The sequence below is a fragment of the Thamnophis sirtalis genome, unplaced genomic scaffold, assembly GCF_051295495.1.
Source record: "Thamnophis sirtalis isolate CommonGarterSnake01/CBP01778 unplaced genomic scaffold, rThaSir2_p1.2 scaffold_14, whole genome shotgun sequence".
Classification (NCBI taxonomy): domain Eukaryota; kingdom Metazoa; phylum Chordata; class Lepidosauria; order Squamata; family Natricidae; genus Thamnophis; species Thamnophis sirtalis.
Window position 1 is genome coordinate 22,784,372 of NW_028261394.1, and position 26,241 is coordinate 22,810,612.

Genomic DNA, 26,241 nt, shown 5'->3' on the forward strand with positions numbered 1-26,241 from the left:
GCTGGCATGGAAGTGGAAATTCCATGCATGCCTTCGGGCGGAGTTGGATCTCATGTCAATTGTCAATTTAATGGGTTTATATGCCGCCCAATCTCGGGGGGGACTCAGGGCGGCTTACAAGTATGAATAAAATAAAATAACATACAGGGGTAGAACATAAGACAATACAAACATTTTAAAAACACAACATATATCCGGATTAATTGGGGGTTGACCTGGTTTGAGTCAGCAACCCCAGGCCTGCCGGAACAGCCAGGTTTTGGTGGCTTTTTGGAAGGCTGCAAGGGTGGGGAGGGTCCGGATCTCTGTTGGTAACTCGTTCCACAGCCTAGTTGCAGAATATGAGTTATGACGCAGGACAGAAGGGGTAAAGTTCAAACGCAATTAAACGAAAGCAGCTTTGGCTCCACAGGAGTCCACGCCAGAATGTTGATCCTAATAAATGATTGGATTTCTTTTGAACTTTGTCTCGAGGCTCGTAAATTAATTAGGTCATCTTCTGGGAACTTCACACTCACCTCCACTTTTTCCACTTGATAAACATCTCCAACTTCTTCATCATATTTTGCTGTTAGATGCTCTAGATTTTCCAACTTCTTCTCCATCCTCTCAAATGTGTTTGATAATTTCTGAATTTCTAACAATATCTTTTGCAAACTTAATTTTTTTTTCTGCTGTTAAGATTGTGCCCTTATCTCCAGCTGACAAACACTGCTGCTCTGGCTTGGAAGGTTTTTACAAGATTTAGCATAAATTCACAATGAGGTTTTATTTTCACTTTTCTCTGGTTAAAGATATACTTCAAAGGGACATGTGTATGCTTTTCTTCTTATCACTCTCTATAGACAAAACAGTGAGATCTTGAAGTGCCAACCAGAATAATCAGTGAGGAAGTAAAAGTGTTTTGTTTCCAATACACAAACCTCCAGCCTCCGAGTAGCAATGTCATCTTTCCCTCTGTTGTTACAATTTTCTTTGTTGCCTTTTGTATCTTTTTTATTCCAAGTTTTAAAAAAAGTCAAATTCTTGAATGAAATAGAGAAGAAAAGGGGAAAAACACACGCAGTAATGAAGAAGGAGAATTTTAGTCCATAGGTTGCAAAAAATAATAAAAAGGTAGAAGAAAACTTAATCCATTTGTTTTAAAAGGCTTGCATAAATTCCATCCATGAAAATAGCATTTAAAAAGTAAGATAACCCACTGTCCAAAACCATTCAAAGCTTAATTCCGCTGCTTATTTCTTCTGTTCTCCAATTAAGTTTTTTATAGGCAGTCTCTTTTAAAACGGTAAAAATTCCTCACCAGCTGAAAACACTTTCTCTTTCCGTATCCTTCCATTTCGGAGCCGCCCCAACTTCATCAGCCTAGGGGCTGTGCTTTTGTCGCCAGCTAGAAGAACTTCTCCTGGATTGATCAGGGACTTTGCGATGTCCCTGAATCAGCAGGAAGCATTGTTCCCATTCACCATCTCTGCGGGATGGTTTAGGTCCATTTGGACCACCCAGTGGCAAAAGTATCGGCAGCGAACTCAGAGCACTGAGATCGTACATCGTCTCCTTGCGACATTGGCTCCTCCTCTCCTCCTCCTCCTCAATTCCATCACTCACTCACTCAAATGCATACCAGGAGGATATATCATACAAAAGTGGCTCCCAGGGCGTCCTGTGGTGACGAGAAAGCCATCTGGAACTCTAGACCTGTAAATGCTCAAAAGATTTTCAAGGAGATTATTTGACCTCCCATTCCTTGGCCTGAGCAGCAAACTGAACAGCAGAATTAAATGATGACTTGGAAGTTGTACCAAAGTTTCAAAGGATAAGGTCAGGGCCTTTTAACAAATACAGGTGAAACTCGAAAAATTAGAATATCGTGCAAAAGTTCATTAATTTCAGTAATGAAACTTAAAAGGTGAAACTAATATATGAGATAGACTCATTACATGCAAAGCAAGATAGTTCAAGCCATGATTTGTCATAATTGTGATGATTATGGCTTACAGCTCATGAAAACCCCAAATTCACAATCTCAGAAAATTAGAATATTGTGAAAAGGTGCAATATTCTAGGCTCAAAATGTCCCACTCTAATCAGCTAATTAAGCCATAACACCTGCAAAGGGTTCTGAGGCTTTAAATGGTCTCTCAGTCTGCTTCAGTAGGGATCACAATCATGGGAAATACTGCTGACCTGACAGTTGTGCAGAAAACCATCATTGACACCCTCCATAAGGAGGGAAAGCCTCAAAAGGTAATTGCAAAAGAAGTTGGATGTTCCCAAAGTGCTGTATCAAAGCACATTAATAGAAAGTTATGTGGAAGGGGAAAGTGTGGAAGAAAAAGGTGCACAAGCAGCAGGGATGACCGCAACCTGGAGAGGATTGTCAAGAAAAAGCCATTCAAAAGTATTGGGGACTTTCACAAGGAGTGGACTGAGGCTGGAGTCAGTGCATCAAGAGCCACCACAAACAGACTGGACATGGGCTTCAAATGTCGTATTCCTCTTGTCAAGCCACTCCTAAACAACAAACAATGTCAGAAGCGTCTTACCTGGGCTAAAGAAAAACAGACCTGGCCTGTTGCTCAGTGGTCCAAAGTCCTCTTTTCTGATAAGAGCAACTTTTGCGTCTCATTTGGAAACCAAGGACCCAGAGTATGGAGGATGAATGGAGAGGCACACACTGCAAGATGCTTGAAGTCCAGTGTGAAGTTTCCACAGTCTGTGCTGATTTGGGGAGCCATGTCATCTGCTGGTGTTGGTCCACTGTACTTCATTAAGTCCAGGGTGAACGCAGCCGTCTACCAGGAGGTTTTGGACCACTTCATGCTTCCTTCCACAGATGAGCTTTATGGGGATGCTGACTTCATTTTCCAGCAGGACTTGGCACCTGTCCACACTGCCAAAAGCACCAAAACCTGGTTCAATAACCGTGGGATTACTGTGCTTGATTGGCCAGCAAACTCGCCTGACCTGAACCCCATAGAGAATCTATGGGGCACTGCCAAGAGAAAGATGAGAGACATGAGACCGAACAATGCAGAAGAGCTGAGGCCGCTATTGAAGCATCCTGCTCTTTCATAACACCTCAGCAGTACCACAGGCTGATAGCTTCCATGCCACGACGCATTGAGGCAGTAATTGCTGCAAAAGGGGCCCAAACCAAGTACTGAGTAGATATGCATGCTTATACTTTTCAGAGGTCCAATATTGTTCTTTGAACAATCATTTTATTGATTGCATGTAATATTCTAATTTTCTGAGATTGTGGATTTGGGGTTTTCATGAGCTGTAAGCCATAATAATCACAATTATGACAAATCACGGCTTGAACTATCTTGCTTTGCATGTAATGAGTCTATCTCATATATTAGTTTCACCTTTTAAGTTTCATTACTGAAATAAATGAACTTTTGCACGATATTCTAATTTTTTGAGTTTCACCTGTATATACACAAACAAATCAAATGTTGTCATGGAATTTTCTCCAAATCAATTTAGTACTTCAAATATCTCAACGTTGAATAACTTCCAGCTTTTCTTTTCTAGCTTGCTCATATGCTTGTGGCTCAAGTCAAGACATTTGATAAACAGACCTTGATAGCTTTGGGGCAGCAGGCAATGGGGCTCACCACGGGTCAGATTTCAAATCTAACAGCACAAGACCTAGTAGATCACAAGGTTTTGGAATCACTCGGCAAGGTCAAAGACTGGAACAGAGGACAATCCCAGATTCTGGTAAACAAGATCCTGTTCAATTACAAGGTAAATCTTGTGACTTCCTATTTCTGATCTGTTAATATCAGTGTGTGTCACCAGTTTTCAACTGGTGTAATTGTGACTCAATAAGATATATTTTTTAATTTTAGTTTTGGAAGAAAAACCATAATGGAGAGAGGATTCCAGCTCACTGCAGATATACAAACCTTAATGTTTTCCCCTCCTGTCTCTAGAATAGTTTCTTGTCTGCCATCGCTCTCAATCTCCCACTAATGCATGCCCTGCCAGGGCACCCACAGGAAAGTTTTAAAAAGACAAAATTGCAATCACAGTTACGATCTTAACTTTTTAAATTTCCCTGTGGAGCCCAGCACCCTGCTTTTTATGTACCATTACGGCTTACAAAAGCATATCTCCAAAGGTGACACTAAGATCTGAATAGATCTTAACTTTTCTAATGCTGGGAAAGGAAAAGAAAATGTAGGAAAATGTCTCTGGTAATTGTACTGTGCAAAAAGAGGCCTTCTGTGTATTCATTCTGCCTATTCATAATACCGCCACCTGATGAAAGAAGAGATAAAGAAGGAAGCAAGAGGGTGAGAGAAGAGAAGGAGATGAAGTGACATGGTCATCTTCTGAAATGTGTTTCCATTTTGTCTACTGAGACAAAGGAAAAGGAAAAGTAGCAAGGGAAACAATTAGCCTCTTGGACTCTCCTCTTCTTTCAGGGCTCTGGACAGAGGGGATCAGAGTTAGAAAGTTGGGTAATGGCTAGGGTGGTTGACACCAATAGAGGGCATTTCACTTCCACCCCCTCAAATCTAGGCAAATCCTAGGCAGAGGTGATTTAAGTCTTGACCATCTGCCTCCTTCTTCCTGCAGCTAGACACAGTGGAGAAATTTGAGCATCTCGGTACCCTGGCAGAAGGCTTGCCGGGTACCAGTTTTGACACCATGGCAGCCAGTTCCATAGTTAAGCTGGCCAAGAATGTGAGCTTTCAGAGAGCTTTCAGAAAAAGTCCCAATCATGTGAAGAAGGCCTTTGTCAGCAAGGTAAGAGGAGAAAAGTGACGATAAGAAATGTTGGGAAAAGGGTGGATCCAGTGGTGAAATCTAAAGATTTTCCCTACAAGTTCTGTGGGTGAGGCTTGGTGGTCATGTGACTGGGTGGGCATGGCAAAGTCACCCTCACTTCTTTGCCCTTATGACCTACAAAAAGAAAACATACCAATCATTTCGTGCATTTAATACTTAAATAAGAATAATGAAGAATATTTATATAAGAATACTTAACGTAAGAGCAATAAAAGTGTTGTCTTCGATGCACCAATGATAATAATGACCTACAAAAATGTATTATCTGATGGTTGTTGTGACAGTTTTGGTTTCTTGGCCAAGAAACCGACCAAAGTTTGTTGTCTTTTCATTCTTGCTGGTAAAGGCTGCTACTACAAAAGGAAGAAAAAGAGCTTTGTTAGCTGAGGACCAGTGATGGGAGCAATGCAAAAGCACACAAAATACAAAACATTAGTTTTAACACAAAAACAACACAATGCAGAAGCAGCTGCACCTCACACAAAAGGGCCCCTGCCACAAGCAGGAAACTCACAGAGCCACAAAGAGCTCAAAAACCAACTTTCACACTTAACAAAAACACAATGCCATTATGCAACTCTCACACAATGTAAAAGCACAAAAAATGTCCCCTACAACAAGCAGGAAACTCACAGTCACAGAGAACTCACAAAACCAACTGTTCACAAGCACAAAATGTCACATACAGCTTGGTGTGATTTTGTGTGTTTGTGTACTGAGTATGAAACATTAAAGAAACACACAAAAACTCAGAAAGCTGCACAAATCTAAAACTATAAAAGCAGCTAAGACTTTTTAATTTTAAATGACTATTATTTCCTAAAAAAAAATTCCTAAAAAAACCCCAAGTAACCTTTTTTTTAAAGTACCCCCCCCCCTTACTATTGAAGGCACAAGGCAGGCAGCAGGCAGGCAGGCAGATTCAGTTGCTAGCCGATGAGATGGATTGCAGGCTGCAGCCGAGGGATTTCAGAAGCAACAGGCGAACAGCAAGGCACGCATTCTGCCTCCAACAGCTCGGGATTCGGTCTGAAAAGAGAAGCTAAGCAAGCTGGAGGCTGGCGGGAAAAAGCTAGTAGTTCGCCAGGCAGGCTTAGCCAGACCAGGCAGTGGCGAGGGTGGGGCTACCAGGGATTTTTACCCCTGATTCGGAGAACCACGGTCTACCGTCCCTACCGGTTCGGGCAAACCGGCCCGTACTGGGAGGATTTCACCCCTGGGTGGGTCCCTTTAGGATTGCTCAGATAAATGAATATAAGAGCCGAGGTGGCGCAGTGGTTAGGGTGCTGTACTGCAGGCCACTTTAGCTGACTGTGATCTGCAGTTCAGCGGTTCAAATCTCACCGGTTCAAGGTTGACTCAGCCTTCCATTCTTCTGAGGTGGGTGAAATGAGGACCCGGACTGTGGGGGCAAGTTGCTGACTCAATTTGCTAAAAAATTTGTAAACCGCTTAGAGAGGGCTGAAAGCCCTATGAAGCAGTATATAAGTCAATAAATAAATAAATAAATAAACAAACAAACAAACAAACAAACAATTCAACAAGCCGCATCTGCTGTAAATCAAAGAATATGAGAGTTGGAAGGTCTTTGCAGCATCCAGGCCAATCCTTGGTCACTGCAGAAAGGCTGATTAAAGCTTCCCTGGCAGTTAGCTCTAACCCCTGGTTGGAGACCAACAGTGAAAGGGGGAGGGGGTTGCCTTTGGCTCTTGCTCTTGCTGTAGGTAACTCAGAGACAAAGTTGGCCAGTGTTGCAGCTGCTGCTTTCTTGCTTCTGTCAGCTGCTGATGAAGAAAGTTGCAGTGGTAGGTAGAGCTTTACAACCCCACAGTTTCCCTGCCATCCAGCTGGATTGGGAATAGATGTTGAAATTTGTCATTAAGTTTCTGATTTATTTATTTTGTACAATTATTATAACTGCCTTTCAGGAGAACAACTCTCCCAAAAGCAACCTCTGAGTTATAAAAGTCTTTAATTGTAAATAAGCATACAAACATATTAAGTAATGCATTTGATAAAGTAGACCACAACCTACTTCTTGATAAGATAGAACAATGTGGGTTAGACAGCTTCACCATCTGATGGATTCATAATTGGCTGATCAACTGCTCTCAAGCATGTAGTCCTCAATGGAACTACATCTACATGGAGGGAAACACACAAGGTTCGGTCTTAGGCCCAGTACTTTTCAATATCTTCATAAGTCATGTAGATGAAGAACAGAAAGGGGAAATCATTAAAATTTGTAGACGACACCAAGCTGAAGGGAATTGTCAGTCATTTGGAAGATAGACTCAAGATTCAGAAGGATCTCGATCAGAGATGGGTTGCTCCTGGTTTGGACCGGGTGGAGGGATGTGTGCCCTACACAGCATCCTGGCTCTGCGCTCTGTTCCGCCCGAAGGCACCAAAACGGAATGCAAAAGGAACCCGGGGTGGAGTGGGGCGCCACATGCGACTGCAGGGCACAATCGCGCACGTGCAATCCGGTGTTGAGTCTTATTGTGGGGCTCACCATACCTGGGGGTGGAGGTGGTGAAGGGAGAGGCATGGAGGGTTGCGTCTTGCTGGTGGACAGCTCCCTGGAATAGCATGAAGATTACGGGAAGTGGTGGTACTGCTTTAGACTGCACTGGTGAGACTTTACTTGGAATCCCGTGTCCAGTTCTGGTCACCACAGTTCACAAAGATCCTGAGGTCCTAGAAAGAGTTCAGAGAACAACAAAAATGATAAGGGGTCTGGAGGGTCATGAACAGCTAAAGGAACCAGGTATGTTTAGCCTAATGAAGAGAAGGGTTAGCTGTCTTCTAATACTTAAAGGCCATCACAGGGAAGAGAGCATCATTTATTCTCCACAGCACCTGAGCGCAGAACAAGAAGTGATGGGTGGAAGCTTGTCAGAGGGTGATTCAACCTGGAATTAAGGAGGCATTTCCTGACAGGGCAATTAATCAATGGAACTGCTTCCCTCTTGGAGTTGAGTGCTCCATTGCTAGAGGTTTTCAAGAAAAGATTGGACAGTCATTTGTCCAGAATGGTATCTACTTGAGCAGGGGGTTGGACTAGAAGACCTCCAAGATCCCATCCAGTCCTATGATTCTATGAGCCTTTCCCACAAGGTCATTGGGGATTATGACCCTGTGGAGAAAGGATCCAGCTATGTATAATTAGGTCTCCCTTCCCGTCCCCTAATTTTCTGGGGTTCCCCCCTTCCTTAAACAAATATTCCGCATGTATGCACCTTTTAAAACCTGCTGGTTGGAGCAGTTCACCTGACTTTCTTCGGGCCATTTGCAGATCCTCTCAAACTCCTCCTCTCTTGATGACATCTTAAATAATGTTCCAGATGATTTAATTGAATTTGTTCCCAATTCACTGCTTATATTTGGAGGCCAGATTCCAGATCTCCACAAAATCAATGAGAAACCATGGTCGCCACAACAGGTATGGCTCTGGACATATTTGCTGACTGAACCAGGGCAGACTCCGGCATTTCTTGCTTCTGATGTGCTCTTCTCGTTCCAGGCAGCAGTCATATTTGGAGATCTCTTCACCAGAATTGAGAACTACACAATGTGAGTTCTGGGATCATGATAGTAGAGTAAGTGGGGATGTTGTGGTGAAAAGGAGAAAAACAAGATAGAGCAGCTACAGATGGTATTTATTTATCCCTTCAAATAGTGTAGGATATTTCAATTATATACTGTATGGGGAATGAGGACCCAATCATGCTTAACCAGCTTGTTTCTTCCCAACATACCTAGGCTGTCTACGTTTGAGCTTAAATGCCTCTTTGGTTAGTTTATGATTCAGTGTATTTTGAACATGCAGAAATGGGTTGAGCATGTTGCACATACATACATACAGCAATTTTTTTAAAGCAAAGCATGTGTTACGTTTGTCAAGCTTTCAAAATTTCAACTTGAACTTCTGTCTAAAGTAGCTCTCAACTTACCACCACGGTTGATACCAGAACTTCTCTTGCTGAGCAATGTGGTAGTTAGGTAGACATGCCCCAGTTTTTTTTATTTAGTTTGTCAAACATGTACAAGATAACAGGTATAAGTATAAGCATGGACATAAACAAAGGAAATGAGTACAAATGAATGGGGACAGTAGGGCAGGGACGGTAGGCATGCTGGTGCACTTATGTACGCCCTCTTTACGGACCTTTGCATGTCCAATTTTGCAGTTGTTAAGCAAACAGTTTAACATTAAATCAATGATTGTAATGTGACTAGTAGTACTTGAAATATTGAACATGAGCTTCTACAAAGGTGTCAGAAAAGTCAAGATGGTAGCTGTGACTATGATCAAATTTTTGCCCCATTTAAAATTTTATATATTTATTTGATTTTTATAGGCCCCATCTCAGCCAAATGACTCTCAGGAGCTTGTGCATCATTTACTGGGCCTCTACAGCAGAGGCAGAATTTTGATAATTCTGTAGATTCTTAAAAAGCTTTCTTGTTGAAATCTGGTATAATTATCTTCTAAGACATGATTGACCAGTCTCTCTGGCTTTCAGGCTTTCTCCATTCATCTTGCAAGGCTTTCAGTGTGATGTGGCAAGTAAATTGATGCCTGAGCAGCTCTTCTCCTTAGTCCAAGAAGTGAGATGTAAGAAGGCCAATTTGAGTGAAGAGCAGGTGAGGAGATCTCTTGGACCAGGTTCAGATCAAACCCAGGTTCAAGGTAGAAAGAGGGCAAGGGCTGCATACGGTGGGGCAGACGCCAAGAGCCTGAGTCTGGCATGTCAGCGGCAAGGCCCTGTTCCTACCCAAAGCAGGGGCCTGGCGGATTGCTATGAAACAGAGTAACATTTGAATTGCACTTGTGATACTGTATATTCAGCCATCATCTATCAACTGGCCTCTTTCATTAATGACTTTTCTAGGATTTGCCATAAAACTGACCTCTCAAGACCTTTGTCATAGAACATTTGCTTATAACATGTCCAGAATTGGCTGGGACAAGCCTGACATTGGCTGACTGCATATTAAAGGATTGCTGGGTAATTAATTTCTTGTGGTTTGCTACTTCCTAAAGCAGGTGAAACAATTAAGGCATCTATTTGCTTCAGGATTATGTAGAAGAGGGAATTTCATTCTACATAACATCTTCCTTATAGTAGAAAAACATCTCCAACTCTCTCTTCTTCTTGTTAAGTCATGAACCTGTGGGTTTTCTGTTTGAATAACACACCATGGATGCCCATTCTTGGAGGAAATAGTGCAAGGCATCAGCCAAAGACCTGATTCCCCCATTCACTCCACTTTTAATGTGCCATTAGATTTTATTTCTGTGCACTGCTTTACATCTACAGTGGCAGGTGTGGAGTTCCATAATGCATCTAAACTCATGTATGTTAGTTTATCTGAGAAATTTGCTGCTGATTTCTCTCTTCCATTTCACTTTGTTGACAATTGTGCAGTCTTCTCGGGGAGAATTAAACTATGATCTCCAGCTGAAAGAAGTCTCTGTGGTACCATAAGTAAATTTGAACCAAAATGCACATGATTAATAATTCTTCTGCTTAGCATTAAGTTAAAAAAATAGCAAGCCATAGTTATGCAAAGTGTTTCCCAAAATCTGTTTACAATTCTGATTCTAGTCTTTCCCAACCATGTAACTTCTCGGTGTTTGAGCTCCACTCATTTAGGCATCCAATTCCCCTGAACTCTTCAGAAGACCCACTTTTGTCTGTCCACCTGGATTTTGATCATGCTGATGGAGATTAGATGGGCTGAAGTGCAACTATGCAGGTGGCCACATGGTTGGGAAGTTTATCTACCTTCAGTGACAAGCATACAATTCTTTTTTTGCTTATTGTAACAGCAATGCCTTATTTTCTTTTTATCAGCTCTCCTGCATGGCCCGACTTCTCATCAAAAGCAACCTGACCACAAACCTCAGCAGCTACCCAGCAGGCATTCTGCTTTTTTCCCCGTGAGTAATTCTGAAGTGTGCTTTCCAGCAAAAGGAAGGGGCTATTTTTTTTAAAGCTTTTCTTCTGGCTCTCTTTGGATTCTAGCAATTTTAACCTTCCCAACAACTGTCCAAAAGATGAGTTCCAGGAGCAACAATGATCTTCATGACATGATATGAAATATTTACACATTTACTCAAAAAGTAGCTATAAGGTGGGGGTGGTGGTAATAAACCATTTTTTCTTGCATTTTAAATTATGACAGTTCTGTTTCCCCCCCAGCATTAGTAAAGTAGAACATCAAAGCTGTGAAATGTTTTACACTTTGGCTTCTCAAGGGAACCTAAGTTTATTGGCCAATGGATCGTCCCAGCGGGCCAGACTTTTGGAGAATGCGTTGCATTGTTTTGTGAGTGATGACTCTCTCTCTCTCTCCTTCTCTTTTCCTGGCTGACTTTGGTTTTCTATAGAACAGGCTCTCCAAACCGGGGTGTGCACATCTCAAGAGGTGCACAAGATGATTCATTGAAATGTGAGAAGATAGGTTACAATACTGATTTATCTCTGCCTTTTCTAGTTTCATTTTGGGGATATGTTTTATAATGTACGTACATATTTTAATATAATAGTATATGCACACTATATAAATTATACATATACAGTATATACATATAATTGGGATGCATGCTTAAAATATTTTTTCCTGAAAAGGATATATTGTCAAAAAAGTTCAGAACCTCCAACATAGAAGCTTTTTTATTCTGCGAATGTTTCTTTTTTTAATCCTGAGTAAATCTCTAGATTTTGGGGTTATAAAAAGTCCTTCCTTCTAATTGTCTCTTTGAAAACAGTGTTTTTGAGGAGGGGTGAAAGTCAGTTTTAGATATAGACTGACATTTTTGTAGGCATATGACATCCCTTATAGCAGAGTTCCCTAATCTTTCTGGCTTGCGGACCGGGGGGGGGGGAGGGATGGTTCTGCAGGAGCGGCTGACAAGCACATGTGCTCATGCAGCTCCATTTGCCCATCCGCTTGCCACTCGTACAAATGGGGCACAAGCTCACCTGCTGTTTCCACAAGTGGGATGTGCGCATGCACGCACTTGCCTGCCACTTCCGCGGCCCGGTTCCAAATGGCTGACAGCTCAGTTGTGGGCCTCAGCCCAGGAGTTGGGGACCCCTGACTTACACCTCCAGATTTAGATGCAACAAGTTCTATAAATATTCTAAGCCCCTAAAATTCCTCAGAGAGAAACAAAAGGGTGGTTGGATCCAATCGATCCCTTGCCTGGTTGACTCAGAATTCCACTTCTTCGTGATAATCCTGGTCTTTAATTTTAATGCTTTTGGTATATGACCTCCCTGGTCAGATGGGAAATCCTACCCCCCCAAAAAATAACTCAAACATTACACTCCACTTGACTCAAAGCATTGCTTTGTACTCAGCAAGCATGGCTCCCAACTGGGCATTCATCCAAATGCAGTTAAGGTATTGAAAGATAAGTGCTAAATTCTGGCAAAACTCCTGGATCCAATATTAAGCTCAATCTCTGTTTTACAAGGGAGTAAAAAATACCTCACTCAGCAAAGAGCAGCTCCAAAAGCTGGGAGTCTTTGTGTGTGACATGAAGCCATCCACCATCACAGACTCTGACCCGGCAATCCTGGAGAATTTGAAAGAGTGTCCAGATCTCACAGCTGCTCAGATTACAGCCCTCAGGATGCTCCTGGCCAGTGGGAACACCTTATATGGGTGAGAGAGTCCTTTAAGAATGAAAAATGATGGTTTTAAAACTACAGTTAAAAAATGGGGGAGGCAGGGAGCGGGGAAAACAACATTCAAACACATTTCCTCTAATTTTAATACAATAATTCAATTTCTATACACATATTAATGAATCTTAATGTTTTGTGTTTTTTCTTTGTTTCTTTGTTTCTCTTGGGAGTTTTATATTTAAACTTTTTTTGAATAAAATAAAAATAGAAAAAAAATCAATTTTTTATCACACAAACAGGAAATTATCAAAATCACTTAAATATGAGCCAGCAGTGTGTAGCAGCAGCCAGAAATACAATGCAATGCAAGGTTGCATTAACAAAGAGATAGAATCAAGATTACGTGAAATGTTAGTACCTCTTTCTAAAACCTTAGTAAGATCACACTTGGAATACCGTGTCCAGTTTGATCACCATATTATAAAAAAGATGTTGAGACTCCCGAAAGAGTTCAGAGAAGAACAAAGATGATTAGGGGGCAGGAAGCTAAAATACATGAAAAACGGTTGCAGGAATTGGATATGCCTAGTCTAATGAAAAGGAAGACTACGGGAGACATAGCAGTGTTAAAATATATGAGAGGCTGCCACAAAGAAGAGAGGGCCAATTTATTTTCCAAAGCACTTGAAGGAGCAAAGAGGACAAGGAGCAAAGGATGGAAACTAATCAAGCAGAGAACTTAGAGCTAAAGAGAAATTTCCTAACTGTCTGCCTGTTGTGGATGCTCCATTACTGGAGGCTTTTAAGAAGAGACAGAACAGCCACAACTGGAAGAGTAGAAGGTCTCCTGCTTGAGCAGGGCCTTGGACTAGAAGATTTCAAAAGTCCCTTTCAACTCTGTTATTCTGTTCTGATCTGTTTTCTTCATATTCTGTCTGATTGGAAATCTCTATAGAGACGACGGGATATTAGCCCTTTGAAAGTAAGGGTTAAAGGCATCCCAGACGACCCAGAATTTGATTCTCCCCTGAACACAAAACTAGCAGGGCAACCTTTGTCCACAGGACCCTCTCTCAGTCCTAAGAGGGAGGCGATGGCAAACCACTTCTGAAATCTTCCGAAAGACCTGCAGGGACTCATCTTGGCAGTCACCAAGAGCCAAGACTAACACAAAGGCAAATAGAAAAGAAAAAATAGTCCTTTGGAATTCTGCAGGTCTGCACTCACAAAATATATTGTGGGAACACCCCATAACAGACACCAAACATTGGTTAGCTTCATAAGTGGGTTCCTATTGGTTTGGACCAGTTCAGCCATGCCCCCAAACTGGTTCTATCGGTGGCACTGTAGGCGCCGCCATCTTGTTTTTTACTTCTGCACATGCGCAAAAGCATTTTTTTTACTACTGCCCATGCTCATGTAGCGTGCATCAAGCACATGTGTGTAGCGTGTCCCTGAGCGAATCGGCAGTAATAGAAGCCGGAACCCACCCCGGTTAGCTTTTGAGGGGATAGAAAGGAAAAAGGAAAAAGAATGGAAGTCCTGCTTAGTTACCAACTATGTATATGTATTTATCAATTTGGGTTATGCTGGTCTAAAATTAATTACTAGTATGAAATACAGGGACACACAAAGATTATAAATATGAGTACTATTGAATTAATGGGAAGGGAACATAGTTCGAAGTTAATTTTTATAGACTTTTTCAAATTACAAAATGTTAAAAAATAGATCTTTTAAAATTTCTTCAGAGTCAGAATTGCACATTTACCTAATTATTAGTTTTTGCTCTGCTAGCTATGAGCTGTATTCTGTTCAATAATATTACACACCATCACTATCTAACACCTATTTCCATGTGACCCAGATTTCCTGCCTCCTGGGATGAATCAACCCTTGAAAACCTTGGGCGTCTTGCTTTCTACATAAATCACACTATCTGGGATTCCATTAACAAGGTAGGAGAAGCAGATGAACGTGCATGCAGTGGTTCCATTCTGAAGTCAAGGTGGCAGCTACGACCATGAAACTGAAAAGGTCCCCATCTTAATCTCTGTTATCTCAGGGTTGAGAAAGAATAACTGGCCCAAAGTCATCCAACTGGTTTCATGTCAAGGGTGGGACAAGAACTCATAGTCTCCAGGTTTTTAGCCTGATACATTAATCGTTACACCAAACTATCTCTCTTGATTAAAAAATGTGTGATGTATTGTCCCAATGGATGTTCTGTTCCTCAGGAAGAAAGGATGATCTTCTTCAGAAAGGTGATGGATGGATACAACAGCCAAAGAGCTTTTCCAAAGGCAAAAACAATCCTCTTCTTAAAATCGGTTGGATCTAAACCAGCTTCCCCTCCTAGAACTAAACGGGCGACTGAAAGTAAGGGTGGGATATGGCCTCTTGTTCTGTTGTACATGCACAAACAAATATTGTATTTCTGCGAAAATACGACAGGGTCTTATTTTCTTTTTACCTACAAAATATGGCTTGGGCCTTATTATGGGGGGAGGGTTTATTGTTTTGGGGTTCCTGGGTGGCTGCTCTCTTGCGAGCGGGCTCCCAAAGAGCCGGGCACAGCCTTATGGGCAAATGGCTGTGTTGTACTGTTGCAGCAGCGCAACGCAACAGCCATGAAGCAACCATGCCTGCAGAGTGTACCATCATAGAGCGTGCGCCCACAGCGGCCACTGCCAAAACACTTGGCTTGGAAGCCACGGAAAAAGCCAGGCTGGGATGGCGGCAGCGGGGGTGCCCTGGCTCCATAATGAGAGCTGGACCATGCATCGGGAGGCTGGGAGATGGGTGAGCGAGAGTGGAACAGCTCACACAGCTTGGCGATACCCCTAGGTCAGTGAATGCCGCTGTGCTCAGCTGCAAAGGGGGTTTGCCAGGTGGCTGCTCATGAGCGTGGTTGCTTCATGGCTGTTGTGTTGCACTGCTGCGACAGTGCAACACAGCCATTCCCCCATGAGGCTGTGCCCAGCTCTTTGGGAGCCAGCTCGCAAGACCGTCAACCCCCCTCTTCAGCTGGGCACAGCGCTGCTCACCAACCTAGTGGTATCCCGAAAGTGCCAAGCAACGCGATCACCTTTGCTTCCCCCCAGGTTCCTGCGGCTTGGCACCTTCGGGATACTGTTAGGTTGGTGAGTGGCGCTCTGCCTGGCCAGAGGTGGGGGGTTGTCCAGGGGGCTTATATGCGGGGTGGGGGAGCTTATATTTTTGCCCACCAGAAAAATTTGGCATGGCTGTATTATGAGGACATGTCGTATTTAATGGGAGATACTCCTATTAGAATTGGAAGCACAATATAAAAATAAATGCATAAGCAGTTAAAATGCACTGCAATCAAAACCCTCCCCTTTATTTGCATCACATGCAAAAAGGAACTGAATTTATGTTATTCAGTTGTAGCCGACATTTTGACATTTAAAAAATTCTTCTCAACGCCTCCCCCCCCTCCCCCGGCACCTTTATCCGTATGTAGGTATTTCCTTAAAAATGTTGGGGAAATAGTTGTAACTAGGCTTGGCTGGTGCTACAATTGGATAATAAAAATCTTTCAAACCATCGTGATCAATTACAGTGTTAATCTATCATTTTTGTAGCATGTTTGTTATTTACCATGTACATTAAAATTCAGGGGAAGGGCAGCCAATAAAAGGAATTTGTTGGAAAAGCATGAGTAAGGAGGAGGAAACGTTTGGTGACTTGAAGAAAAGGGGAGACACTGAGACAGGAAGAGACCTGACAGAGAATTGGAAATTGGAGCAACAGAGCCAAAGAATTGTGACTTTCCCAAAATCTGCTCAAAAAGAGATGATTTCTTCCCTGTGAATTCTGCCCACAGCTTGCCAGTCTGCTCCCATCACCAGCAGCAGCCTAGAAGATCCGCTTTTCATAATTCACTACGACAGTGCCCAGCAGTTGGATGCATGTCTGAGTGATGAAGTTGTGAAGGCCAACCTGGCTCTTTTGCTTGATCAGCCCCTTCCAAATGACTACTGGGCCATAGTTAAGAAGAAGTTAGACAAGGTGAGTGGCCTATGGACTGAGGAGGGCCTGGTATACCAGGAGTGTCTTCAGAGGGGTTCCCAAAAATTGTAATACTAATTGACATTGTAGAGTTGACACACTCACCCCAGGTTTCCACGCTTTGCACACATGATGCATATAAGGAAGGGGTGTGGCTTTGATTGCATAGTCACAGCCTCTGTGTTGATGTTTTTGATCCCGCCCACCCCTCCCCCAAGGACACCCTGGTCTCTAGTGTTGAATTTGGTAGTGAAACATGTAGTGACATGTTAAGCTTAAGAAGAAAAAGTAAAGAATATTTTAAAATTAATTTTTAAATTAAAATTGCTACCAAGTGAGTGATATAGCAAACAATAAATAAGCCAATAAGATTTAAAGTCATTTTTCAAAATTCTACTATATTCATTTTAAAACAACATTTTAAAGACATTTTAGAAATGAGTACCATTCTTACTTAATAAAATGAGTACCATTCTTATTTTAATATCTAAGGGAAGAATAATCACTTGTGTTGGAGATTCACAGCCAAGTATGTTTCAACAGAGTGCTTGAAAGTCACCTGAGGCATTGAATAGCAGAACAAAATTATCTCTACTCTACCTATCTTGGTTGCAGTTTATGGGCTTAGGCTAATAGCTTCACTGAATTTAAAGAGAACATAGAAAAGCTTCATTCCCACCCACTCTCTGCCTCGAAGGGAGAAGGAAGTCCACCTGTCTCCTAAGCACATAAACTCATTCAACTAACAACAGGCCACTGGGATTTCAATACAGTAATCGGGTTTAATGCCAGGAGAAAAGGGCTCAGGGTGTAGAATCTTGGAAAGTGAGCAAGCAAAATTGAGTGCTCATCTATTAGTCGGTTTCTTAAGGCAGTGTTTCTCAACCTTGGTAACTTGAAGATGTCCGGACTTCAACTCCCAGAATTTCCCAGCCAGCATTCGAAGTCCGGACATCTTCAAGTTGCCAAGGTTGAGAAACACTGTCTTAAGGCACACTTGCTGAGTTGCTTCCGTTTCTTTACTACAAACTTTAATGGAGTCTTTAAGCAGACAACGTTGACACATCAATCTGTCCTTGGTCAATCTGTCCTAAACACCTGCTTTACTTTTGTAGTCCTTCCCTCCTCCCCAGGGTTGTAAACCCCCCAGTGCCAAGACCGTTCTTGCCATGTGCTCTTTTTTCTACCATGTCGCTTAATTAAACCCCATCAACTCTTAGCAACTAAATATGTATTTTCTAGAAGATCTGCCCTCAACCTGGGCTTTGAAGTGTCTCTATAGCCTATTTCTTGAAGTTTTAATCAAGCCCATTCACCTTACTTTCTTTTCTCTTTTCCCCGCATTATAGACTTCTCAAAGAAACTGGGTCTTTGCATAATGTGTCCAAAACAGGGGAATTAATGTCTGGTCATTTGTGCCACCAGTGGGATTTTTGGGTTGTTGTTCGGTTTCCTGATGTCCATGATTCACCAGCACCAAAATTCAAAAGCCTTGATCATCTTTTCATCCCGCTTCTTCCAAATCCAACTTGCACATCCATAGAGCATCAGCCTGCTACATCGTTGTTAATGAAACCTATTTACTAATGAATTACTTTCTTAGAGCTACCCTGATGGGATTCCAGAAGATCAGTTGCGACTGCTTGGCTTCCTCTCACGTCAGTACAGTACAGACGAGATTGGCAGTTGGAACCTCACTTCCAGTGACACCCTGGCTGCTCTTCTGAATCCAAACGATGGTGCATGGGAGATGCCGCAGGTAGTGTATCAGAAGGATCTCTCCATCAGGGGCCACAAACAGAATTGCTGTGAACTAGTAACAACAAAGGCATTTTGTTTGCTTTTCATATTAAGCTAGAGGTGTATGAATGTTACTTTAAGTGTATCACTTTTCTGACTACTCCCCTTTTACCTTTTTACACAAAAAGTGTGGTATTCTTATATGGATGTAATATTACTGATATACACATGTTAAATGGTCTTTATGTCAGGGTTCCAAATAGCATCCAAAATTAAAGCAGAGTCCAAGGCAAAGGATTCCTCAAAGTTCCAATTTATTAAGAGAGCCATGTTGGCACAACTGGGAAAACACGAATTTGAAAGCTTCCAGGTTTTTCCACCCAGTTGAAAGTTCAAGATTCTGTCCCAACAACCACAGATAGGCCAATCTTCCACTGCCACGAAAAGATATTCCTCCCATCCAGTTCCAGCCAGGTAAAAAGACAAAGATGACCTTTAGTTTCTAAGAAGAATGTTGTTATGGCTACATATTACCCCACTCCATATAATCCCCCCTCCCATTTTCCCGCAGTAGAAAGTGTGGCAGGCCTGAAGTCCAAAAAGAAAAGACAGCTTGCAGGCATGACTTTAGATACCTCCTGCTCTGCAGGCATGACTTTACATACCTCCTGCTCTGTACAACAAATGTGTCAGTCTGAATAAAAATATATATCAAAATTTAACTTTATCTAATTTCTTAGACCATGTAGGTTCTTCAGCATTTTTTTCTAAATATTTACCAGCCTCACCTCTTGTCACTGCTATGGACACACATCCTTTCTTAAAACGTAACTTCTTTTCTTGCAGCTCAGGCGACTGGTTGCAAGATATATGGAACTGGGAGGCTCACTTACTGGTCCTTTACTGGACATGCTTGGAGGCAAATACCTGTGTGTTCTGGATGAATATCAGCTGCAGGAAATCAACCCAGCTTCCATTAGGTAGGTTGCTGTTTCTTAGTGGTGGTGGTGGTGGTGGGGTTAACTAAAGAAGGAGGAAATTTGGAATGACTCCTGGGCCCAGTCTGGAAACTAAAATGGAAGATGATTGGGGAACAATTAGCAAGTAGGATTATCTACTTATTAATAATTAGCAAGTCATTTAGATAAAATAGTATAGGTTCTCCTGCACTATTTCTAGTCCAGGGGGCTAGACTAGAAAACCTCCAAGGTCCCTTCCAACTCATTCTATTCTATTCTAAAGAAGCTTGACCCAAGTGAGGAACAGGTATTCTGAGGAGATTAATTAGTAAATATAGCTGTTGGCTGCTCACATAGAAAAAGTACAAAACATACCAATACAAAGTGAAAACACAATAGCATTACTACTACTAAAAGATCATCCATCCTACTATTCTTTCTTTGAGTGATTGCCAACATATGGCTGTTCTTATTCTGAATTATTCTAAGAAGATGGAACTTCATGATATAAATGATACATATCGTTATGCAGGTAATCTCTGAGTTACGAGCGTTCCTTTACCAATAAGCAGCCCCTAGCATTTACGAACAAGTCCCAAAATTATGAATATTGGCACACCATAGAAGTTGTTTGCCCTTACAAATGACCGCAGAGTTTCTGCAACATTCACCTGCCTATTCCCCTGCTTCCCCAGCCTCCTAGGCACTCTGAAGTGGAGACTCACCTTGCGAAGCACTTTCTTGGCCTGCTTCGTTGCTTCAGGCTTTGGGTGCATTTGCAGAGAACAGAGGTGTAACATACCTAATGATTATGCGAGATCTCGTGCTACTGATCTCGTGTGATCTCGCACTTGAAACCTCTATTCTCTGCGAATTGAGGCCTGGACTTTTGCAAGTGGAGGGAAGACTTCGGTCCTTCAGGCCTTCCCTCCATTTGCCATTTCCTTGCGGAAGCCTTCAGGGAGATTGCGTTCCTATAGACTTTGACAGCCCTTTGCAAAAAGCTTTTGTTGGCACCAGCGGAGCTTGGGAAGAGCGGGTGCTTTCCTCCGAAGCTGTTCCTACCAGCAAAGGCTTTTTGAAAACGGGATGCAGCCTTCCGGGCCTCTTTTTGTTGCTAGAGGCCTCATTAAATGGATCTTGGGTGAGAAAGGAGGTTCAGAAGGATGCTTTTTGCCCTCTGGGCCTCCCTTTTTGTAGAAAAAATTGTGATAGAGAGCATCATCACTCTATACAAATTATGGATTTGTAACTGGCTGACAAACTGTACCCAATGAGTCATCCTCCATCTGCATGGAGAGAAGTAAGCAGTGGGGTATTACAATGTTCCATCTTAGGCCCAATACTCTTCAATAACTTCATAAATGACATACATGAGGAAATAGAAGGGGAACGCATCAAATTTGCAGATGACACTAAGCTGGCAGCCAACAGCCCAGAAGACAAACTCAGGATCCAAAAAGATCTTGACAGACTTGAACACTGGGTCCTATCCAACAAAATAAATTTTAAATTTAATTCTTAACATTTCGTTAAGAAAAACCAAAGATACAAGTACAGATTAGGTGAAAACTGGCTCAAAAATAGTAACTGAGAGATTTCGCACACCACTGCGCATGTGCGAGATCGGAATGGCTGCCAGGCTTTTTCGCTCTGAAGCAATTCGGTGAAAAAGCGCTGGAGAATTCTTGGAACCTACGGCATAATCATCTGAAAAAGGTCCCTGGGATGACTGAAACCCAGGGCACACGAGGAGACCAGATATCTGGAGGAGCCGCCACTCTTGGGTGACCCCAGACTACGCAATCTTCTGCGGCTTTCGAGTTATTTATCTTCTGCTTGGTGGTGAAGATGGTGGCGCCGCACTGATGACAGCGGCGTTTTCCATCGACTCTCAGCAATTACGATGCCTTTTGACTCTGTCTGTGCGATTTGATGAGCCTTTGGGGACTTTATCTAACTGCCATTGCCATCGCCCCGGAGAGGGGGGGATCAACCTGGGCTTTGCTGCCGCCGTGGCCCTCCCTGGACGCCCCCACTCTCCATTTTGCTTGGCCTCCTCGTCGACGCTGCCTCTTTCCTTCGTTCTTTGCGTGATTGGGCTTTTCTTTTTGGTGAGTTTTTCTTTCTGCCTGCCCTCGCTGCTGCGGAGTCTCCTCCTGTTTCCCCTGCCTAGCATCTGGTTTTCTGCTATCTTGGCCTTTGAACACCTGACCTCCTCCAACCGCATTGCCACCCACCACTGCCCCTGGAATACCAACTTGGACAGCGCCCATCTAATTCATCTTATTAGGGCGCCATGGACTGTGCATTTGTGGTGCATTTGTTCTGCGGAAGGAGTGATGGAGGATGGCAGAAATACAGGTGGGGACTTAATGTTTCATCAATTGATGCCCCCCCCCCCACTTCTTCAATCTGTTTCAGCCACCCTGGACTTGCTGCCAATTACCTCCCAAAGACCCGTCAGATCTCACAGGGTCGGCCTCCTCCGGGTTCTGTCCACCAGCCAATGCCATCTGGCTACTACCCGGGGGAGGGCCTTCTCTGTAGCAGCTCCGGCCCTTTGGAATGAACTCCCCGTGGAGATCCGGACCCTAACCTCTCTCCAGGCCTTCCGGAAAGCCGTCAAAACCTGGCTGTGCTGGCAGGCCTGGGGTTGATGAGTTCCCCTCCCCTCTTGACTGGTATGGCTGTGTGATTTTTGTGTATTTTTTTTATTTTTTTTAAAGATTTTATTGGTAAAAAGAAAATACAACATCCATAACTTGTAACAAACAATACAACTACATTTCGAGATATTCCCATACTATCAAATCATTATAAACATCAAAGGTTAGGTATCTTTCCCTCCCTCTTTTCTTCCCTCCCCCCCTTACTTCCTTCTCCCCTGCCTTCCCTCCTTTCTTTTCTCCTTTCCTCCTTTCCTTCCCCGTCCTTTCTCTCCCTCGGTCCCCCCCTCCTTCTCACATACCTTTCCTCCTTCCCTGCCTCTTTCCCTCCTCCTTCCTTTTAATCTCCCTCCTTTCCTCCCTCCTTTCCTCCTTCCTTTCAACTCTCCTTCTCTCTTTCTTTCCCTCCCTCTTTCCCTCTTTACTACCCTCTTCTCTTCCCTCCCTCCTTCCTTCCCCAGTTTTTCCTCTTTCTCCTCTCCTTCTTTCTTCCCACCTTCTTTCCCTTCTCTTCTTTCTCCTCCTCCTCTTTATCCTTCCCCCCTTCTTCTGCCTTTCCTATTCCTCTCCTTTCTCCTCTCCATCCTGACTTCCCTACTGCCCTCCCTCCCTCCCTTCTAACCTTTATTACATTTGCATATTTTCCTCTGCTGAGGACAACCTGGTTTTCTTTCCCTTTCCTTGCTTGAAGAGGCAAGGATTATAAGTCCTCTCGCCTCATCTAAAATGAAGTTTGATCGCTAATTTCATGCAGGTAATTATAGCGGATTTCCTATCAGCTTTTTTAAGTTTTCCCAACATTGTAGCGTAACAAAATTGCTCGACGGTGGGTTCTCGCCCCTGATACATTTCTCCTTTCGTTTATCTCTCAGTTGTTGTATATTGTTCATTTGAGTTATTAGTTTAATCGTATTAAGTTAGTCAGCTATCTCTTTTTATGTCTAGGTCTTCACTGACTCATCAAGCCATTTGTATAGCTTCTCCCAGACTGTATAAAAGTCCGTGTCTTCTTTGTCATTAATTCGCATCGTCAGTCTGTTCATTTCTGCTAGTTCTAAAATTTTATTCATCACCATAGTGTTGGTGGGGGCATTTTCACTCTTCCAGCACTGTGCGTAAACAATCCTTGACGCTGTCAGAATATGGACTAGGAGGTATTGGTTAGATTTGCATATTTTTTGATCTATTATTCCTAATAAGAAAGTTTCCGGCTTAAGGCATAGTTTAATTGACAGGATTCCATTCAGCCATCCTAGTATTTGCTTCCAATATGCTTTGGCTACCGGACACGTCCACCACATATGGTAGTACGTGCCCAGCACCGTTTTACATTTCCAGCATATGGCCGAAACTTTTGAAGACATTTTCGCCAGTCTTGTCGGTGGAAGATGCCAGCGGTAGAACATTTTATATATATTTTCTTTATAGGCCATCGACTTTGTCAATTTTAGGTTCCATTCCCAGACTCTTTCCCAGTCGTCTAGGTCTATTGTGTGGCCAATGTTTTGGGCCCAGGTTACCATGACTTCTTTTACCCTTTCTGCTTCCGTTTTTCGAATCAGTAAGCAGTTGTATATTTTTGAAATTAATTTCTCATCTGGTCCAATTAAAATTTTATCTAATTCCTGGTTCTTGTTCTGGAAGCCAGGTTGTGCTAGATCGAATTTGTGTTTGTTTTGAATTTGGAGATATGGCCACCAATCAATGTTTATTCCCTTATCAGCCAAATTTTCCCTGGGGTTTAGTTTGTTTTGGTCGTCTAGCAACTGTTGGTAGGTAACAATTTTATCCAAGTTTATCAAATTCGGGTATATCAGGGCTTCCGTCGGAGATATCCATTTAGGTAGTTGCGTGTAGTATCTCCTTCTAATTTCGAGCCAGTCCTTAATCAATACCCCCCTTAAATGGTGACTACTAAAATAATTGTGAATTTTATTTCCCTCGCACCATAGGTAGTTATGCCACCCGTATTGCAGGTCGTGGCCCTCTATTGTTAAGATTCTTTTATTAGCTAACATTACCCATTCTTTTATCCACATAGTTGTTGCTGCTTGATGATATGTTTTCCATTCCGGTAATCCCATTCCCCCTTGAGTTCTTTTATCCTGCAGGTGCATATATTTTATTCTGGGCTTTTTACCATTCCATATAAAGTTTCGAATCATTTTGTCCAAATCATTATAAAATTTTTCCCCTAGCTTGACCGGTGCCGTTTGAAATAGGTAGAGGATTTTTGGCAGAACATTCATTTTAATTACTGCGACTCTTCCCATCAGTGATAGTTGTAGTTTTGACCAGGTTTTTAAGTCCTTTTGGGTATTCTGTAACAACTTATCATAGTTGTCTTCTTTTATGGAAGAGCATTTCGCAGACAGCCAGATCCCTAAATACTTAATTTTTTTAGTTACCTTTAATTCCATTGTTTCCTCTAGTTCTCCAATCTGGTTTTTGGGGAAGTTTTTTATAATCATTTTTGTTTTTTCCTTGTTTATTTTCAAACCGGCCACACACCCAAAGTTCTCAATGTCCTTCATCAAATTCGGTCCTGAAAGTAAGGGGTCTTCCACGATAAAGACCATGTCATCCGCGAAGGCCTGTACTTTATATTGTTCTCTTTTTATGGTCAAGCCCCTAATTTCCTGATTTGATCTTATCCGATTTAAAAGGACCTCTAGTGACGTAATAAATAGTAGTGGGGAGAGCGGGCACCCTTGTCTAACACCCTTTCCAATTTGTATCCTCTCCGTTAGTTCCCCATTGACTATAATATTTGCAGATTGCCGTGAATATATAGATTCTATAATCCTAATAAATTTATCGCCAAATTTCATCATTTTTAGTTGAGTGGTTAGAAAGTTCCAATCTAGGTTATCAAAGGCTTTCTGAGCGTCGACAAAGATTAATGCGAGTTGTTTCTCGGATCTTGTTTGATAGAATTCCAGGGTATCAATTATTATTCTTGTATTGTTTCTAATATGTCTTTTTGGGAGAAAGCCGTTTTGATCCGAATGTATACTCTGATTTAATATTATTTTTAGTCTTTCCGCCAATATTGATACAAAGATTTTGTAATCTGCATTTAACAGGGATATGGGTCTATAATTTTGGACCTTGCTACTGTCCGCCTCTTCCTTTGGTATTAGGGTGATGTAAGCTTCCCCCCATGATTTTGGGACCCTACCATTTTGTAATGCCTCATTACATAGTTCTAATAATTTGTCTTCTATGGTATTTTGAAGTTTTTTATATATTTCCGACGGAAGCCCATCCGGCCCAGGTGTTTTATTGTTTTTTTGTTTTTGAATGGCCTTTTTCAGTTCTTCTTGTGTGATTTCTTTATCGAGCATCTCTCTCATCTCCTCCGACAAGACTGGAAGCTTCTGCTTTATAAGGTATTTTCTAATGTCTTGTTCATTAATTTCGTCTTGTTTATATAGTTTCCTATAATAGTTCTGTACTATCTTTTTCTTTTCTCCTATTTCTTGTTTCAAATTCCCCTCCTCGTCATACAGTTGTTTAATAATTCTTTTGACCTTCTCCTTTCTTATTTTGTGGGCCAACCATCTCCCAGTTTTATTTGCATGTTCAAAATAATTCTGCTTCATTCTCTTAATGTTTTGTGCTATTTCCTCTTGAGAGATCAAATTTATTTGGTGTTTAATTAACTCTCCTTTTTCCCTGTGTCTACTATTTTCTGGCTCTTTCTGGGTCAGCAGTTCCGTCTCTCCTAATTCTTTGTTCAGTGTATTAAGTTTTTCCCTGTGTATTTTGTTTCTTCTTATTATATAGGCTATGGATATTCCCCTCACAACTGCCTTCATCGTGTCCCAAACATTTTGTATTGAGGTCTGCTCTTTACCGTTTTCTTTAAAGAAGTAGCCCAATTCCTTTTCTATTTGTTGTACAAATTGTTTCTCTTGTAGTATGTTCTGGTTTAATGTCCACCTAGCTTTTATCCTTGCCTTCCCTTTCCATTGCCATAAGACTGGGTGATGATCGGCCCACTTGTTGGTTATTATTTCAATATTTACAGTATCCATGAGTAGCTCCGAGTTTGACCAAACCATGTCGATACGGGACCATGAATTATGTGGATGGGAGTAAAACGTGTACTGTTGCATCTTGTCATTCATTGCTCGCCAGACATCATAAAGATCTAAATCCTTCACCATATTTACATAGGCAGACGGTAGTTTCCTTCTTGTGCTTTTCTTGTGAGTACCCTTATAGTCCATCTTACCGTCTGCTATAGCGTTGAAATCCCCTAGAATACATATATTTTGCCACTCTATTTCATTTATCCTCTTATATAGATTAATATAAAATCTCTCTTGTTTTTGATTTGGGGCATAGATTCCAACTAGTAAAAATTTTTCCCCACCATTA

At 42.0% G+C, this 26,241-nt stretch overlaps 1 protein-coding gene across 1 annotated transcript in view; it reads left to right on the forward strand.

Moving 5' to 3' along the window:
- The window catches only part of LOC106540135 (uncharacterized), an 86,135-nt gene that overhangs the window by 45,730 nt on the left and 14,164 nt on the right, over nt 1-26,241 (forward strand). The window contains exons 19-31 of the mRNA XM_087729260.1: nt 3,544-3,759; nt 4,597-4,767; nt 8,108-8,254; nt 8,336-8,385; nt 9,339-9,459; nt 10,674-10,759; nt 11,022-11,148; nt 12,302-12,492; nt 14,323-14,413; nt 14,693-14,834; nt 16,303-16,487; nt 18,091-18,246; nt 19,074-19,207. Of these exons, the coding sequence (XP_087585386.1) occupies nt 3,544-3,759; nt 4,597-4,767; nt 8,108-8,254; nt 8,336-8,385; nt 9,339-9,459; nt 10,674-10,759; nt 11,022-11,148; nt 12,302-12,492; nt 14,323-14,413; nt 14,693-14,834; nt 16,303-16,487; nt 18,091-18,246; nt 19,074-19,207 (1,817 nt within the window). The remainder of the gene's footprint in view (nt 1-3,543; nt 3,760-4,596; nt 4,768-8,107; nt 8,255-8,335; nt 8,386-9,338; nt 9,460-10,673; nt 10,760-11,021; nt 11,149-12,301; nt 12,493-14,322; nt 14,414-14,692; nt 14,835-16,302; nt 16,488-18,090; nt 18,247-19,073; nt 19,208-26,241) is intronic.